A 17,630-nucleotide genomic window follows, 5' to 3' on the forward strand; every position below is an offset into this window, starting at 1 on the left:
TGAACCCAAATTGCAGCATCTCCAAGGGCTGCCTGTGGTTAGTTCAGTTCCCATCACATTACATGAGAGCAGGATGGATCTGAACCCGAGGTGATTCTTTCACAACTAGATTCTGTCTGTCTTTTAGCATTCATGCATCCAACCATCCATCTTTATATTCATCCATCCCTGCATCCCTGCATCCATTCAGCCCTGCATCCATCCATCCATCCATCCATCCATCCATCCATCCATCCTTCCATCCATCCCTGCATGCATGCATCCATCCCTGCATCCAACCATGCTTGCCCTCACCCACTCATGCCCCATGGAGCATCTGCTTGGTTGGCTTCAGGGACGCGCCTCCTGCCACTCTCCCTTCCCCCAACACTCCCATGGCCCAGGCTCATAACTGGCTCTGGCTCCTGCCCGAAAGAGAACAGTGATCGGTTTGGGCGTCAGAGTGGCCCCCATACTAAGGGCTTGTCTAGGGGGCTCTGAGGGCCAAGCCAGGAAACATCTGGTAGAAATGGCAAGTGTCTCAGGAGTGGTGGCCCTGGCAGTGAACCCCCTGGAGGATGAGCAGGGATTGTGGAGGGGCGTTCCAGATGGAGGGCACAGTGAGAGCAGAGGAAGGAATGGGGGGGAGGGGCGGGGCAGGCGCTGGCTGCATCCAGGGAGCTGGGTCTGCTCTAGGAGCAGGCGCCTCACACTTTCATTCTCCTCCACATCGGTTGTCCTCAGCAGCACCCCAGCGCCAGGCCTTGGCTTCTCACTTGGAGGGGAGGGATCCATGAAACACCAGCGACGTGAGGATGGTCAATGCTCTGACCCAAGTTTAATGAACCGCAAACAGCTGAGTCCTTGATCAGCCATGCTCTACCTACCAAGGCCCATCCAGAGGGACCTCGGAAGAGAGGCCTAGTGACCTTCTCCCGAAAAAATCAGCCCGTGAAAGCCCTGTGGGGCACAGTTCTGCTCTGACGCCACCAGCATCGACTCCAAGCCCAATGTCTTGGTCCTATGGACTTGGCATACTTTCTTACTTACCAATTGCTATTGAATCAGAATCTCGATGCAAGGCAACCCCTGTGGGTGTCAGAATAGAACTGCACGCGATAGGGTTTTCAATGGTGGATTTGGGGGCGGGAGGGAAGTAGAAAGAAAGCACAGCTGGGTGAATTCAAACCGCCAACCTTACAGTGAACAGTCCAGTGGCTTAACGGTACACACAACACATTTCTGTGCCGTGGGGTTCACTGGCCATCTCAGAGGGTCGCCGGGACCCTAGGCTGCTGTGGTAAGGTGCCATAGAGTAGGTTCCGACCTATAGCAACGCTATGCACAACAGAACAAAACACTGGCCGGCCCTGCGCCATGCTCACAATTGTTCCTGCGCCGGAGTCCATCGTTACAGCCACAGGATCGATCCATCTCCTTGAGGGTCTTCCTCTTGTCACCCCACTTTACCAAGCATGAAGTTCTCCAGGGACTGGCCTCTCCTGACAACAGGTCCAAAGTACATCAGACGAAGTCTCGCCATCCTTGCCTCTGAGGAGCTCTCTGGCCGCATCCTTTCCAAGACAGTTTTGTTTGTCCTGTTAGCAGTCCACGGTACTCTCTGTATTCTTCCACGTAACCACAATTCAAATGCATTGACCATGAACTCTGCTTCCTTTTAACCAAAAAGCCAGCGACATCTATAGATAGGAAAGTAGGATCCTCTCTCTGGAACTGTCCTTCTGGCTCTCAGAATGCGGGGCCCCCTCCAAAGTCCGGCCCAGAATTGCACGCTAAGGTGGGGGGAGTGGGGGAGGAGCCAGCCTGGGTTGAGCTGACCCTGGAGTGGGAGGAACGAGACTCTAGTTCTTCTTCCTCACTAGACTCTAATAACTCGTTACTAGAGTCTTTCAGGAGTGACTAGCTAGCACGGGCTAGCTTTCCCTAAGACAACCAAGCCCATGGGTTCACGGACAACGTCTTGCTGAAAGCTTCCTGAAGCTGGTTGCTGGGTGCAGGGCCATTGGTGTGCGGGGCGGGGGTGGGAGTCCACAAGCAAGTGCCCAGTCCCTTGGTCTCTGCAACCAGAAGAAGACCAGGGTCCCTAGGGTTAAAAAAGAAAAGAATTCAAGTGAGTTTTGCTGACGGTACAGGAATAGTGTGGTTCACTTTGTCCAGCTGCCTCTGCAGGGCAGAAAGGCCAGGTTTGGGCGACTGATCAGCAGCAGGAAACCTACTTCGAAGCAGGCCTTTGGGACTCTGCTCAGCTCCTTCCTTCCCCCGCAGACCTCAACGCAGTGATGTGAATGGATGAGGTTGGTTAACCTGCCAGGGTGGTACTAGGCAGCAAGCATCAGGTCCGGCAGTGCAGCGGGGCTGGGTTTCTGAAATCTGACTCCAGCAGCTGTAGTTATATTGTTCTAGGTCGAGTTGACCGCGCGTATTTACGCTTTTTTAACAGTCTTAAAAAGTCCAGTGACAGCTGTTGAGAGTTTAATTGGGAGTGTTTAAAGGGGGAGGGGGGAAAGAAAATCATTAAAGGTCCAGATAGAGATCAGTTTTCATACTGTTTAAACATGGAGGCCACCAGGCGGTGGGACGAAGGCAATGTCCCAAATCCCAGAGCCGGTGTGGGTAGGCGAGAGGGGTGCAGGCGCTCAGAGCAGCACAGAGAGGCAGAGGCAGGGCAAGAGGAGAGCGGGAGGAGGAAGCACAGAGAAGAAATGATAAGAATAATAGTAAAAGGCCTTTCCTCCACTCCCACCATTCACCCTGGTTTAGGCCGGGTACCCCAACGGAGGGGATAGGGAGCCCCACTTCTCGGTTCTGCTGAGGGTGGAGCGAGGGGGGGAAGAGCTCGGGCACCCACTCTGCACAGCTCGGCCCGTTCCGAGCTCGGGGGCCCGGTGGAGCCGGCCGGCTACTGTGAGCCCCTCGCCACCACCGCCGCCACCACTTTTGTTCTCGCTCGGGCAGCCGGGCCACGGCGGGCGCAGTGCGCAGGCGCGGCGCGACGGAGGAGGGGCGGGCGGACCCCAGCGCCGCCCCACGCGCCCCCCGCCGCCCCGGCCCGCTCCATCCGGGCACTGCCGAATTAGCATCGCACCGAGGCACAACTTTCCCCAGGCCCAGCGAGATCCAGGCGCGCGCGCGCCTGAGGAAATATAGTCCCTGCCGCGGGCCGGCGAGCGGGCGGGAGCGGGCTCGGGGCGCCGGGGACCATGCGGCGGGTCGCTCCCCCAGCCCCGGGACCCGGCGCGCCTGGCGGGGCAGCCTGAGGAGTTGGGGGCCGCGGGCCGGCCCGGCGTCTTTCTTCCCTTCCCGGCTCGCCCCTCTGTGGGCTGCGGGGAGGGGGCTAGCGACCCCCTCCTGCGGCCGGCCCGCCCCGCGCGCCCCAGCCGAGCGCATAACTTCCCAGGAGCCGGGGCCAAAGTGAGCGCAAAGTGTGCCCAAGTTGCCGGCATGGCGCTGCAGAGCCGGCCCGAGGCGCTCCCGGTGGAACTCTCACGCCACCAGGTAGGTGGCGGGGGCATCTGGGGAGGCGGGAGTCCAACCCAAATCTGCGTGGCTGGGGTGTCGGGAGGGGACCCCTGGGAGCCTGCCCAGCATGGGGAGTGCGCATGGACCCGCCCCCGCGCGCCCCTCCTGGCTTCCGGAGCATTTCTGCACAGTTTGAGGGATTCGGGGACCGCGGGAGACCAGAGGTCCACTTCTTTTTTCTCATTGCAAAGATGCATGTCTGGGGGTGTCAGAGGTGTCCCCCATGAGCCTGCCCTGCTGTGGGAGTATACACGGATCCCCGGACGTCCCTCCGTGCAGTCCTGAACAGTTTAGGAGGCCCTGGGGGGCGGGGACTCTAGGGATCTGAGTCCAGGGATTTCTCTTTCATCTCAAGATCTTAGTAGCTGGGGTTCTGGAAGGGGCCCCTCACCAGCCTCTTGGGGGTGGGGAGTGTGCAACGTTTCCCCAGAAGCTCCCTCCTGGCCTCGATGCACAATTGGGGGGGGTGGAATTGGGGAGTTAGGGCAGCTAGGGGACGACGACTTGCCTTTTTTGTAGTGGGGTCTGCAATCGGGGTTGCGGGGAGCCCCCCTCCCCAGCAGGCTCTCGGCGGCGGAGGTGCCGGCCCCCCAGGCCCGTCCGACCCTGCACAGTTAGCTTAAGTACTTTTGCAGTCTGGGGCTGCGCGGCCGGGGCAGGCGGGCTGGCGGCGCTCGGGTGTTCGTCGGAGAGATTAGGACGCGACTGGAATATTTATGAGCTTTGCTCGACACGGACTCGCCGTGTTTACTTGGCTCTTTGTTCCTCCCCCCTCCCCGGAACGCACTCACACTCACACTCTCACTCCCCCGCACACTCGGCCGGCCTCCAAACTTGCTGCGCTCCGGGCGCCGCCGCCGGTGGCCTCGGCCCGCCGCCCGCCGCTGCCCCGATGAGGCGGCAGCCACAGGTAAACGGCCCGGTGCCGGCCGCCACTCGCGCCAGGACACCCGGGGAACTTGAGAGCTCGCGGCGGGCAGCCGGTAGCGGCGGGGGTGGTTCGGTGGGGGGTGGGGGGTCCGGGAGGTGAAGGGCGCCGGGGCCACTCAGCCCCCTGGGGGCTGCAGCCTGAGCTAGCTCCTCCGTTTCTCCGCAGAACGGCGACCTTAAGAAGCAGCTCCAAGACAGGCCGCGGGTCGCAGCGCTGAGCGACAAACAAGTAAGCGAGAAAGCGGTTGCCTCCCCACTGCCAGCTCGGGTGGCAGGCAGGGGAGGGGTGGCGACACTTTGGCAGCACCTTAAAAAGTGCCAGCCCGGGATCCATGCGCCAGACTCTCCGGAGGGATCTGTCCCAATCCTTAAAGTTGCGGGTACCTCTTTTCTGCCGGGGGAGGGCTGGAGGCGAGGGGACCGAGGCCCGGATGGCCAAGAGCGACCGGCTGCGCTTAGAAGGCGGCGCGCGCCCGGCGTCCATTTTGAGGTAGTGGACATGTTTTGGAAATGTGGACATTTACCCGATCGGCGTCCCACTTCTTGCAGAGGAGCCCAGAGGGTTAAATGCGGGCCTGGAGGCCCAACTCTTGGGAAGCGGTTTCGGGGCTGGGATGCAAACCATGCTCCAAAGGCCGACACCTCCACCCCTGCCTCCTTCCTCCTCCCTCCACTTCGCCGGCTCCACTTTTGATTCTTGGAACTGACGCCAGTTCCGGGGAACAAAAGAAAGGCGCCCCAAGGACACTCCAAATCTGCCCCAACTTTAGTGTCTTGGCGTTAGGTGGAAACGGGTCTCCCGCCCCGCACCAGCAGCTCCCGAGGGGCGCGCGGCCGCCGGGCTCCGCCGGGAGCAAAGTTGGCCATTGTGACTTAGTTGCGCTGAGCTCAGCGCTCGGGCTTTCAGCACCAAGAACAGATGCCGCCGCCGCCGCTGACGAACGCGGCCGCCCGCCCCGCCCCCTTTCCTGCCCTCCCCTCCCCCACCGCGCCCCTCCCCCGCGCGCCCCGCCTCCTCCCCGCGCCCCCCGAGCGGAGAACTTTGAGCCGCACAGCCAATGGCGCTCGCGCAGTGGCGAGGCTCCCGGCGGCAGCGGAGGCGGCCCCCTCTCCTCTCCCCCTCCGTTTCCCTCCGCTTTGCCTCTCCCCCTCCTCCGCCCCCCTTCCTCCCCCACCCCACTACCGCGCCCCCTGCGATCGATAGCGCTTCCTTCGGAATGCCGGCCGCCACGGTCAGCACCAAACTTGGACAGCTCCTGGCTCGCGTCGCCTCCGCCCGCCAGCTTGGCTGCACCCCGCGCTTTCCCAAACCTGGGCGCCCCCTCCCCAGAGGGATTTTCGGGTGGAGGACCGAGGCGTGGGCGCGATGGCGGGGGACGGGGACCCCGACACCGGAGCACTTGGAGGCCGGGTGTTGGTTTCCAGTGCTCAAAGTTGGGAAGTGGTGGGCGTGCAGGCGAGGAGGCTGGAGCGAGTTGGGGGACGAAGGGAAACCAGGCTGCCCCCCCTCTCCCACGGTTCCCCGTTGGACGGGCAGCAGGCCAGCGGGAAGAGCTAACAGGAGCGTGAGCACCCCCCTCTGCCGGGGCCGGCGGTCCCCCTCCTGGCTGCACGCCCCCGGCCGTGAGTGGAAGCTTCCATTCCCGCCGGAGGGGGGGCGGGGGGCAGCGCGCAGCGGAGTAGGGGAGTTCGCGGGGGGAGGGGCCGGCGGGCTTCGCATTACCATTTTGATTGCTTTGATGCCATTTTTGGAGGGGGAGGGGTGGGAAGCCCCTTCTTCGCGAAGCACAAAGATGTTTAATCACTGTGAGGAATCAAATCCGAGACTTTCTCTCTTTAAAAAAAAAAACCCAAACCGAACAAAAACCCCACCATGAAATCCGTTCCAGCGCGATTGCCGGGGCTTCCGGGGTCTTTTTTTTTGCACTGCAAGTTCTGGGCTCTCAAATAGAGATTGAAAAGATAGAAGCGGGGTGGGTGGGGTGGGGGTGGGGTGGACCCACACACGCGGGGCCCCTGCCACTGGCATCGCAACAATGCCTCTTCTCCTGCGAGCCCTCCTGGCTATACTTTGCACTCTTTGGAGAGGCTCTGCGGAGCTTGGGCTCGCCCCACTCTCCCGTGTGCCAGCGACTGCGTCCAGGAAGCTTACATTTGGATGGAGCTAGGAAATGAGTAGCTATCTATCTGCCCTGGCCTTTCAGCGGAGAAGCCTGGAGAGACCCTGCCCCTGCAGTGCGCTGCTGCGCTGGGAAGGGGCGATTCTTCAGTCCTGTCCAGCCAACTCCGGGGGAGGCCGGCGGGCAAGCGGACCTCCATCTTTGTGTGTGTGTGTGTGTGTGTGTGTGTTTGTGTGTGTGTGTATGTATGCGCTCACGCGCACGCTCTTTGCCAAAGCCAAGCAAGCAAAGGAAAACAAACTTTTGTTCTGTGCCTTTTTCCAAAAGGCTTCTTTTAGAAAGGACTGGAAGTTACCCTGGGCGAGCAGCCCGGAGCCGCCGGCCGCCAGGAGCTTGTATTTGGCACCGCGTGCGGGGGTGGGCTTGCCTCCTTTTGTGGCATTTTTCCCTAACAAGGGCTCCTAAAGGAGTGGGTGGGGGGGGGGCTGTGGGGTTGGGGCGCTGAAACTACTCGCTAATAGAGCCGCGGGTGTCCTGCTTTCAGAGGTCACCCAGGCAATGAGTCGGGAGACTTGCCCCTCTTCCCTAGGGCCAGTGGGCTGGTGGTTTCCAGCCTGGTGGGGATGGGAAGGTTGCCTTGAAGGTGACAGTGGACTGACCCAGGGTCTTGAAGAGGGGCAGGAGACTCAGCTCGGGACCCTCTAGTGCCCTTCCTCACCCCCACCCCAACCTGCCCACAAGGAGCTAGAGTGAGATGGGGGGAGTGAAAAAAGCTAGCCCGTCTGGAGTTTGTTGGTTTTACACTCCATATAAAATTAAGCCAAGATCTTGCCTGGGCAAAAGCAGCCTCCCCCCATAGCCCTGTGTGCAGTGTGTCTCTGGCTTAGAAGATCGGAATGGAGGCTGGGTGTGTTCAAAGGGCACACACGTGAAGGAAACGGTTCTGTTGGCCGTGTGTGAGAGCCATGCTGGCCGGCCAGGTCCTTGTCTCCCTGGGTCTCCACCATCTCACCATTTGGTGCTTGATTGGCACTGGCATTTCCAGTTCCTTCTAGAAATGTGGACGGCATTTAAAAGATGTTTTTCAAAGGACTCATGGAAGTGGAAGGAACCCTGTTGGCCTGGTGGTTTTGCCTTGGGTTGCTAATCACAGGGATTTCGATGGAAGTAGATCACCAGGACTTTCTTCTGACTCAACACCCTGAACTTTGGGATCCTGTAGGCTCATTAGAAACCAGTTGGCCACTGGAGTAAGAATGCCTCTTCCTCCTTAAACAAGCAAACACACGGAATGCTAATGTGGGGCATTGGTCAGCGCTGAGAGTGGACCAAGTGAGACAGCAGAGAGGAGACCTGCAGTGTGGTTCCTGGCAGCCTCCTGCCCTGGGCTGCTGGGCGACTCCATCCCCTCTTCTGTGCCGAGAGCAGGTGTGTGAAGTCTCCATTAGTTGCTCCAGTGGCTTTGCACCACCGACTTGCAGCACAAGCAGAGATGCAGGGACGTGTTTATCTCAATTGTCAAATAACAAGCCGTTCTGTATACATAACAGGCCATCAGACAAGCAGGAGACCCCCCCCCCCCCCGCCCACCACCACCACCACATGCACCCCCTCCGGTGTTCTCAACATTGTGTCCAGAGGCCAGGTGGAGCAGGCCTCTACAGACAGCCATTTCCTGCAGACTTGGTTCTCCTGGAACGTGGGCAAGCGCCCTGCTGCCTAAACTAAGGTCCCAGCCAGTGTGGCCTCCCCAGAGGCTCCTGATCATGGGCCTTGGAGGACAGCACTTGCTGTCCGTTTTGATGGCCTCGGGGTGTTCAGGGCCTGACTTAAACACAGCAGTAAACAAAGCCCATCTTGGACGGTGTTACGTACGTGGTGCTCGTCTGGGGGCTGAGTCATGTCCCAGAGAAGTCCATCCTGGAAGCACCCGCTGTATGAACTGCAGGTGTGTGTATCTTAAAGTTCCCCTTATTGTAAGCCACCTCTCAGGAAGAGGGCCTTCTGGTTCCGGGTGTCCTCCCCATCCTGCTATCTGAGAAGGTGGACATTCAGCTGCCTGACCCAGCACGCCACTTCCTGTTCCTAAGACAGCATGACTGCTTGTGAGAAGGTGAATGTTGTCTTCCCAAGCACTGCATTCCACCCAAGGGGCTTAGTGTGGGTGACATGCTTGCTGCCCACAGCAAGGATGGGGGTCCCAGTTCACCCAGAGGGGCCCCAGAAGGTTGACCTGGAGCCTGTATTCAAAAATCAGCCCTTGGAAAGCCTGTGCAGCAAAGTTCTACTCTGAAACGCAGGGGGCTGCCAGGAATCACCCGGAGTGGCTTACAAATAGTTTTTAAACTGTGCGCCCTCCTCTGGCACAGTGCTGTCCCCAGGGCCCAGCTCTTTACCCTGGCCTCTCCTCGGAAGATGGCAGTGTCACCTGTCTGCCCCACCTCTCCCCCCTCAGGTGCATCCTCCCCTAGAAGGAAGAGGAGGGCGCTCTCCCTGGCTAGAGCCCAGCATGGTTTTACCTGGTGCTCAGAGGAATCAAAGGCCCAGGGTGGCCTCCCCTTGGCACCCGCAAGCCTGTGGGTGGTCTTGTCAGTTGCTTCAAGCGGTCTCCAGGCACCTGGGAGGTCAAGGCCAGGGGTGGGAACGGCCGACCCATGGGCATGTGTTGTTTTTAGGTATCATGGAGTCGGTTCTGACTCATAACAACCGTATGTTCAACAGAATGAAGCACTGCCCGGCCCTGCGCCATTCTCACCAGTAGAAGGCCCAAGAAATCACCAACGCCAGCCAACACCACATGCATCACCACAGAGAAGCAGTTGCAGACATCACATTTGCAAAACAGAAAGCAACTCATGGACAGCACATTGGTTTCCACTCCTAGAGAACCTCTAGGATGGAGTAGAGCTGCCTCTGTGGGTTTCTGAAACGGTAACTTTGTATGGGAATAGAAAGCCTCATCTTTCCCCTGCGGTGCACCAGGTGGTTTCCAACTGCTTCCTGGAGGTTAAGCAGCCAGTGCGCAACTACTCCACCACCAGGGCTCCAGGCCCTCCCGTTAGGGGTGATGTCTGTTGATGTTTGACCAGTATGGCCCCCGAATGATGTTATAAATACCCAAATGGCTCTTGGCAGAATAATGCTTCCTCATTCCTGGTCTGGAATTTCAGGGGCGCACGAGGTTCCTCTGCCAAGCTCCGTGTGTGTCCTTGATGACTTCGTATGTGTCCCTGAGCCATGTTCCTGGTGACTTAGTATGTGTGTCTGCGCTGGGCGGCAGGGTTGGGTTTGCCTGTCTCCTCACAGCAGGGCTTAGCCGGGATGATTCTTTGTCTCCATAACACACGTGTATATCTCATACTTACGGTATAAGAGGCTCACCCATCATGGCAATGGTGAGGTCCTAGGCAGTGTTGCTTTCTGCTATGCATAGGGTCTCTTGAGTCAGAACCAATCTGAAGGCACCTCAAGGAGCTCCAGTGGCCCAGTGGTTGCACATGGGCTGCAAACCACAAGGTCAGCAGTTCCAGGCCATCAGGTGCTCCCTGGAGAAAGATGAGGCTTTCTACTCCTGTAAAAAGCAACTGTCTCAAAAGCCCATAGGGGCAGTTCTACCCTACCCTATAGGGTTGCTGTGGGTCAGCTTGGAGGATTTTTGTTTCTCATGGGCAACAGCAATTATGTGTATAAGCAGCAAAAGCAAAGGGGCACCAGAGAATTCCACTCTTTTCGTTCTGTCGTTCCACCAAGCTTCCGAAGGCTTTGTAGGACACACACGCACACCTGAAGGTGAGTACGAAAGTATGATACTAGCGTTCCAGTTCATCCTTGCTCGGGATTGATTCAAATGGTATCTCTGTCCTGTTGCTCGTGATCAGTGAATAACTGCAGACAAGTGCTCCCAGTAATACACTTCTCTTACACTAAAACCAAACTCTCGTTACTCAAAAACCGAACTCGTTGCTGTCGAGGTAATGCCGACTCACAGCGAGACCCGGTAGGGCATGTGAAACTTGGACATGGACTAAGGAAGACCCAAGAAGAATCGATGCGCTTAAATCATGGCTCTAGTGAAGAATATCAAAAGTACCCTGGACTGCCCCAAACAAACAAACAAACAAACAAACAAACAAACAAACCTGTCTTGGACGAGGTAGAGGCAAGGATGGTGAGACTTGGTCACAAGGATCTTGGACATGTTATCAGAAGATCCTCGTTCCTAGAACAGGACTTCATTCTGGGTCAAGTAGAGGGTCAGCGGAAAACAGGAAGCTCCTGGACGAGGTGGATGGACCTAGTGGCTCCAATAATGAACTCAAACATGAGACCGCTTGTGAGGATGGTGCGGGACTGTTACTTCTGCTGTTCACAGTGTTCTGTGAGCCAGAACTGACGGAACGGTGTCTAACAACAACAACAGCAGCAGCAGCAGAACAGTAGAACTATCCCTGTGGGTTGCTGAAACTAACTCTTTACGGGAGTAGAAAGCCTCTTCTTTCTTCGGCAGAGTGCCTGGTGGTTTTGAACTTCTGACCTTGCAGTGAGCAGCCCAACTTATAACCCATTACTCCTTTAGTTATTTTATTAAAAAAAGCAAACAAAACTGCTCTGTGCCATGGGAAAACACACTTTTGAGGTCGGTTCTAATAAATCAAATGGCACACCTCACTTGAACATCTTCCCAAATGGCTCACACATTGCGTCAAGTTTGCGGGCTTGCTAACCCCACGTGGGGCAAGTTGTTCACTGAGGCACGCATTTTAAAGATGGGAGGGAGGACAGCAGACGTGAGCTGGGAGAGGGAAGACTGGCAACTTTGATGAATGAAGCCACTGGCTGAAAGGCAGAAACGGGGTGGAAGAAAAGCGAGGAATTTCTGTGGAAGTGATCAGTGTCGGAGCAGGGGCCTCACATGACTCAGGCGGCCTTCCCAATTTGAAGCAGGCATCTTGGCTGCCAAAAGTGTTGGGCCAAGGTCAACTCCAAGCATGAATCTTCCCGCCTGTCTTTTAAGTAAGACCAATGCCAATGAAATGGAATTTTTATGAAGCTGATTGTACTGTGAGGAGTCCTGGTTTTCCAATACAATCCAGAGGGCAAGGTCCAATCCAAACCGTGGCTTCCAAGGGACTGCATGGCCTGGTAAACTCGACCGACAGGTCAGCTCAGAAGATGATGGCAGCTCTTTGGTGGGATTCCAAAAGCGGAACCTGGTCGATTTTCTTGACAGGTGTGGACAGTCAAAGGGGTGTGTTGTGAAGAAGTTTTAAGAACATTAAAGATGACAACGGTGAGAAAAAGACCTTGGAAGTTGGGCCAAGAAATTGATCTCCATCACATTAGTGCACCAGTGCATTCTTTGAAGATCACAAGGGCTGTTCTAGAAGAATTTTCTTGGAAACCTTGCCTCTTCCATTCTACAGCCCTGACCTTGCCCCTCCAGACTCTGCAAAGCTCAAAAGAGCAATGTAAAGGAATGCAATTTGAGTCCCCCGGGCATGCCACACTGCCGTTTTGACTTGGTGTACATTGCGGAGCACAGAATTTTTTGGGTTACAGCGATGGAACCACCGTCCCAACTGGACGGAGGATGTGTTAGGGTTTTCTAGAGAAAAAAAATCAAGACACTTATGAATAGATAGATAGATAGATAGATACAGCACGAGGGAATATAACAGTTAATTAGTCCACATAGCAGTACAGAGGCTCAGGTCAACTCGCTTCTGTAGAACAGTTAATATACTGGAAGTCCTTCAACTCACGAGGGCCCCTGGGTCCAAGGTCAAGGAAGCAGACAGCTGAACTGAGTCTTCTGTAGGGCAATGTAGGCAGTCCAGCTACAGGCAGCAAACAGCAGGGTGGGTCACCAATAGTCAGCAAGACTGACAAGATCCGGCAGTTCCAAGCTCAAGTAATCTGGACACCAGGAGTGTGGCGAAGCAGGTCTCGAAGGAACCTCAATCTCTAGCGATATGAACCACCAGTTGGGGCAGTCCCACAGGTAGTGTAGTTCACAAGTTGAGGCAGAGAACTAGCAGCCGCATGCTGGTCAGATCACAGAGCAAGAGAGAGAGAGATGGACTTGCCATTTATCTCTTTGCCCTCCATTCAAGCTGCGACCTTATTAATCCAACATGTTCCTATTGGCCAGGTTGGCACAATAAACCCACCTATCTCAGTCCACCCCTTGCCAACTTGACACCTGTACACAATTCTTTAGCCATATATCCTTTCCAGATATCAATGAAATCATATTTACACCTAACATCAAGTATCTATCATATATATAAGTGAAACATGGGATCTAATTGTATCTGTATACATGAACCAAAGAAAGATATTCAGTAAGCACTTTAAAAAATAAACTGCCAATCACAAACCTCACTTTTGCAATTGATCACGTGATCGTAACTGATAGGTAGAACTACTACCCATTCTATATGACCTTTGCCCTCAGCAAGCACCTCAGCTGGCCGTGGTTGTTTGCCTGGTGGGGTTGTTTGCCAAGACTATCATTCCTGAGGGTCTGGTCATCAGCAGACGTCCTGTCAGGATCGGATTGCTGAAGCTTGCCATTCACTTTAATCACAGGGCATGGTAGCAGTAAGAGTCTGCCGATGGGATCGCCTGGATTCCAGACATATTCTTCTTTACCTCATTATGTAACTCCAGTCCAGTTTCTCCTGGGTAATCAGGATCCAAAGGCACGAGAAGCCCAAAGTGGCCAGGGGCATTCTCAGCTGCCAGTTCAGTGGAATCCGTGCTGTGTTTCCAGGTGGGAGAGTTCTTTCCTTCGGGACCAGGACCTCCAGGCCTGGGACAGGAAGCAAAAACAGTGCACGTGGGTCACTAGGAATAATCGTGAGAGGTGCCACCCCAGCTTCCACCCCTTGGTTCCTGGACCCATGGATCCTGGCTATTGGAGACACAGCACCAAATACTGGCTGCTGAGTTAGAGCGTATACAGCTTCCTGGAGAATATTGCTCCAGCCCTGCAAGTTGCCACCTTGCTGGCACCATAATTGTGTCTTCAGGAGGCCATTCCATCATTCTATCAAGCCAGCGTGCTTCAGGATGATGAGGAACATAATATGACCAATCCTTAGCCAGAGTAGGTGTCGATTCCAGTAAGAACAAAACGCTGTCCTCTCCATGACGGAAGTGGTCCTATATACTCAACCTGTCACCAGGTTGCCGGTTGATCTCCCCAAAGAATGGTCCCATATCTTGGACTCCTTGCTGGTTGATCTCCCCAAGGAATGGTCCCATATCTTGGACTCAGTGTTGGCTTCTGCTGCTGGCAGATGGGGCAGTCAGCAGTGGCAGTGGCCAAGTCAGCCTTGGTGAGTGGAAATCCACGTTGCGCAATGTATAACCTCCATCCCTGCCACCATGCCCACTTTGTTCATATGCCCATTGGGCAATGACAGGCATGGCAGAGGAAAGAGGAGGACCAGTCTCCACAGTGCATGTCATCTTATCCAATCGATTGTTAAAGTCCTCCTCTTCAGAGGTAACCTTTTGGTGAGTGTTCACATGAGACACAATTATCTTTACTTTCTTGACCCATTCAGAGAGGTCCATCCACATACCTCTTCCCCATACCTCCTTGTCACCAATTTTCCAATCATGTTCTTTCCTATTCCTTGACCATCCAGCCAAGCCATTAGCCACAGCCCATGAATCAGTATACAGTCTCACATCTGGCCATTTTTCCATGCAGACAAACTGAACGGCCATGTGCACTGCTCAAAGTTCTGCCCATTGGGAGGATTTCCCTTCACCACTGTCCTTTAGGGAGATCCCAGAAAGGGGCTGTAGTGCTTCTGCTGTCCACTTACGGGGGGCACCTGCATATCGTGCAGAGCCATCCGTAAACCAAGCATGACTTTTCTGTTCTTCAGTTAGATTATCATAAGGAACTCCCAGGAGGCTGTAGGTGCAGACTGGGAGGGTGTGTTAGGCTGACTTGTCTAGAGAAAACAAAACAAACCAGTGACATTCATATAGGTATAAGAAAGAGCTTGATATCAAGAAGTAATCTTATATCTAGAACGCGCAATCCTACTCAAGTCTCAAGTCTGATGCCAGCCTGTGCCCTCTTCAGAATCACTTGGCTGCAGGCCGACGATGCAGAAAGGTGTACTGGGAAACAGGGAGGTTAGTGGAAACAGCTGCGGCTGACAGCTCAGAGTTGGGGCAGCCCACATGGGGCCACCCCTGAAGGTAGATACAGAATCCAAGCCAACAGGGAGGGTGAAGGGCCAGAGAAAGAGTAGTATCCAGATTCTCACACCCCCAGCGAGGCATCACCAGGCTACCCCTGGACTGACAGGTTGGACTCCACCCTGCACATTCAGGCAGGGTCAAGTTGACATAAAATCTAACTACCACAGAGGATATGTCAAAAAACAACTTTCACCTTTTTAAATTTACTAAAACTCAGGATTCAAAACCAAAATCACAGTCCTATAGTTGATTTCAACTCAGGCCTTGTAAGACAAGGACATCTGACCCTATGGGTTGACTGTAACTCTTTTTGTTTAAAGATCATTTTATTGAGGGCTCTTACAGCTCTTGTAACAATCCATACATCAATTGTAACTGTAACTCTTTATGAGAATAGAGGTCTTGTCTTTCTCCCAAGGGGCGGTCGATGGTTTTGAACTGCTGATTTTGTGGCTAGCCGACCAACACACAACTGCAGCAATGGGCTGGAGTATAAGGATTGGGAGGTTGGTGCAGGGCCGGGTGGGGGTTGGTTCTGTTGCACGTGGCGTGTTTTTGAGTCAGAACTGACTGGATGGCACCCAGCAACAACAACAACAACAACCAGGGTTTCTATGATTTTTGTGGCAGTGCTTTCTGACTTGCCGTCGTGTTGCTGCATATTATACAAATGACCATATATGAATGACAGAGGAGCCCAGGCCCATGGGGCTTCCAAGCTCTGGGCATTGCAGGACCAGACTGCCAGCCAGGCCTTTTCTCTCTCAGAGCTGCTGCAGGTGTTTAAATGGCTGACCTTTCTGTTATCAACGGAGTGTTTCACCACCGCACCACGTGGGTTAAATTTTTTACTGGGCATATCTGTGTATTTGTTTGTTATATATGTAACAAAGTTGCTGTTGGAATCGTTCGTTTTTAAGTGTGCACCTTGGTAACACGAATCACATTCAGCACATTGGGCGGTCATCACCGCTGTCCATGGTTAGACGCCATCCCGTCGGTTCCGACTCTCGGTGGCCCAGTGGCCCACGGAAGGACACAGTGCCAGGTCTTGCACCATCGTCACAGTTGCTCCTATGCTGGAGACCCGCTGCTGCAGCCACCGTATCCACGCACCTGTGGAGTGCCCATTTCGTTCACACTGACCCTCCACTGTACCCAGCGTGATGCCCCCCTCCCCCGCCCCCAGGACTCCCGACAGCATGTCAAAGTACATGGGAGGAAGTCTCGCCATGCCCACTGCTCAGGAGCATTCCGGTGGTGCTACTTGGAAGACCCATTTGTGTGTTCTTTCTTTCGGCACTCCGTGATACTCAGCGTTGTTCGCCAGCAACCATAGTTCAAATGCATCGATTCTTCTTTGTTCTATATCCGACTTTCACATGCATACGAGGGGATTGGAAATGCCATGGCTTGCGTCAGACACACCCTAGTCCTCCAAGTTACATCCTGTCTAGTTCCCCCAATTCCAATTCTCAACAGAAACTCCGTGCCTTCCAACCAATAGCTCCTCAGCCCCTGGTAACCTCAGACCTCTTTTTTTGCCTCTGGGTTTCTCAAATCAAAATGGGTAAATGGAATGGGTTTTTCCTTGAACTTTTTGAAGGCCCTGTCATAGTTCACATAAGCGGACTCAAATGATATCTGTCCTTTTATTTCATCAGCTGCATGTGCCGGAGGCTTATCTGTGCTGGGGCTGGGGGCAGGAGGGTGATGCGGGATGACACGCAGGCTTGTGGCCCCTGACACTTAGGACTTGAAGGTCGTTGTCCGAGCCGTGCTCTGAGCCTACAGCACGCTGGAGGGGGAGGGGAGGAAGCAGGAAGCTTCATGCCACAGGCTAGAAAGGCCATGCCTGTCACCACGTGACTGGTACATGCCTCGACATTGTCACCTCAGTAGGGGTTGAGAGTGAGGGCCCTGCTCTGAAGAGATGGTCAGTGGACTCTCCAGGGTCTGGGTTTGTGCTCAGAGCCCTTGTGGCCTAGCGTTGAAAGTGCTCAGCTTCCCACCGGGAGGTGGCTGGTTTGAACCCACCAGCTGCTTCTTGGGAGAAAGAGGAGGCTTCCTGTTCTGGTAACAATGACAGCTGGGGACCTAACAGGACAGCTTTGCTCTGTCCTACAGGTTCACTGTTTGTCGAATGGACTCCACAGGCTCGCGTTCGAGGTTTAGAGTTTGGGTTTGTGCCCAGAGGACAGAAGATCTTTCTCTGGAAAGCCAGCCCCTGAAAGTCCTGGTGTCATAGTGGTTATATGTTGGGCTGCTAACCGAAAGGTCCGTGGTTTGAAACCACCAGGCGCTCCTCAGGGGAAAGATGAGGCTCTATTCCCTTAAAGAGTCTCAGAAACCCATGGGCAATTCTGCCCTGCCCTGTACAGTTGCTATGAGTCAGCATCAACTCCATGGTGTTTGGAAAGCCCATTGAAGCACAGTTCTGCCACATGGGGGCACCATGGGGGCAGGTTTCGCCAAGCCTCTGCACTTGCCCACCTGCAGCCAGGTGGGAGAGGGTGGGGTGTTGGGGATCTCTGTGGTCTAGAGGTTGAACCAATGGGAGTCGGTCCCCACCCTTGGGTAAGCAGTTTCCGGCAGGCTGCCTGGGACCCAGCCTGTGCCATCGCCGCCTCCTGGCTGGGCTGCCTGTTTTTATTTTTGTCTTTGCTACTGTAACTATTTCTGAAGGAATGTGGTAAATAGTCAGGAGGAAGGCTCTGTTCTCAGTAGGTGCAGACAATCTTCCCTTCTGTTACCTGAATAGAGATTGGCGGTTACATAGTATTTGTTCCCTGGAGGAGAACGTGCTGACTCAGCTCCCATTGGTCACAGCCT

The 17,630-nt window shown here is 54.9% G+C and overlaps 1 protein-coding gene across 2 annotated transcripts in view; it reads left to right on the forward strand.

Moving 5' to 3' along the window:
* The first annotated feature begins 3,441 nt into the window (after nucleotides 1-3,441).
* The window catches only part of PHF21B (PHD finger protein 21B), a 77,205-nt gene continuing 63,016 nt past the window's right edge, over nucleotides 3,442-17,630 (forward strand). The window contains exons 1-2 of one of the 2 annotated variants that reach the window (XM_075552655.1): nucleotides 3,442-3,495; nucleotides 4,616-4,678. In XM_075552655.1, the coding sequence (XP_075408770.1) occupies nucleotides 3,442-3,495; nucleotides 4,616-4,678 (117 nt within the window). Of the gene's footprint in view, nucleotides 3,496-4,411; nucleotides 4,430-4,615; nucleotides 4,679-17,630 lie in introns of those variants that run through there. The other variant, XM_075552656.1, reaches the window with a different exon arrangement.

This window comes from Tenrec ecaudatus, chromosome 6, assembly GCF_050624435.1.
Source record: "Tenrec ecaudatus isolate mTenEca1 chromosome 6, mTenEca1.hap1, whole genome shotgun sequence".
In the NCBI taxonomy this organism is placed as follows: Eukaryota; Metazoa; Chordata; class Mammalia; order Afrosoricida; family Tenrecidae; genus Tenrec; species Tenrec ecaudatus.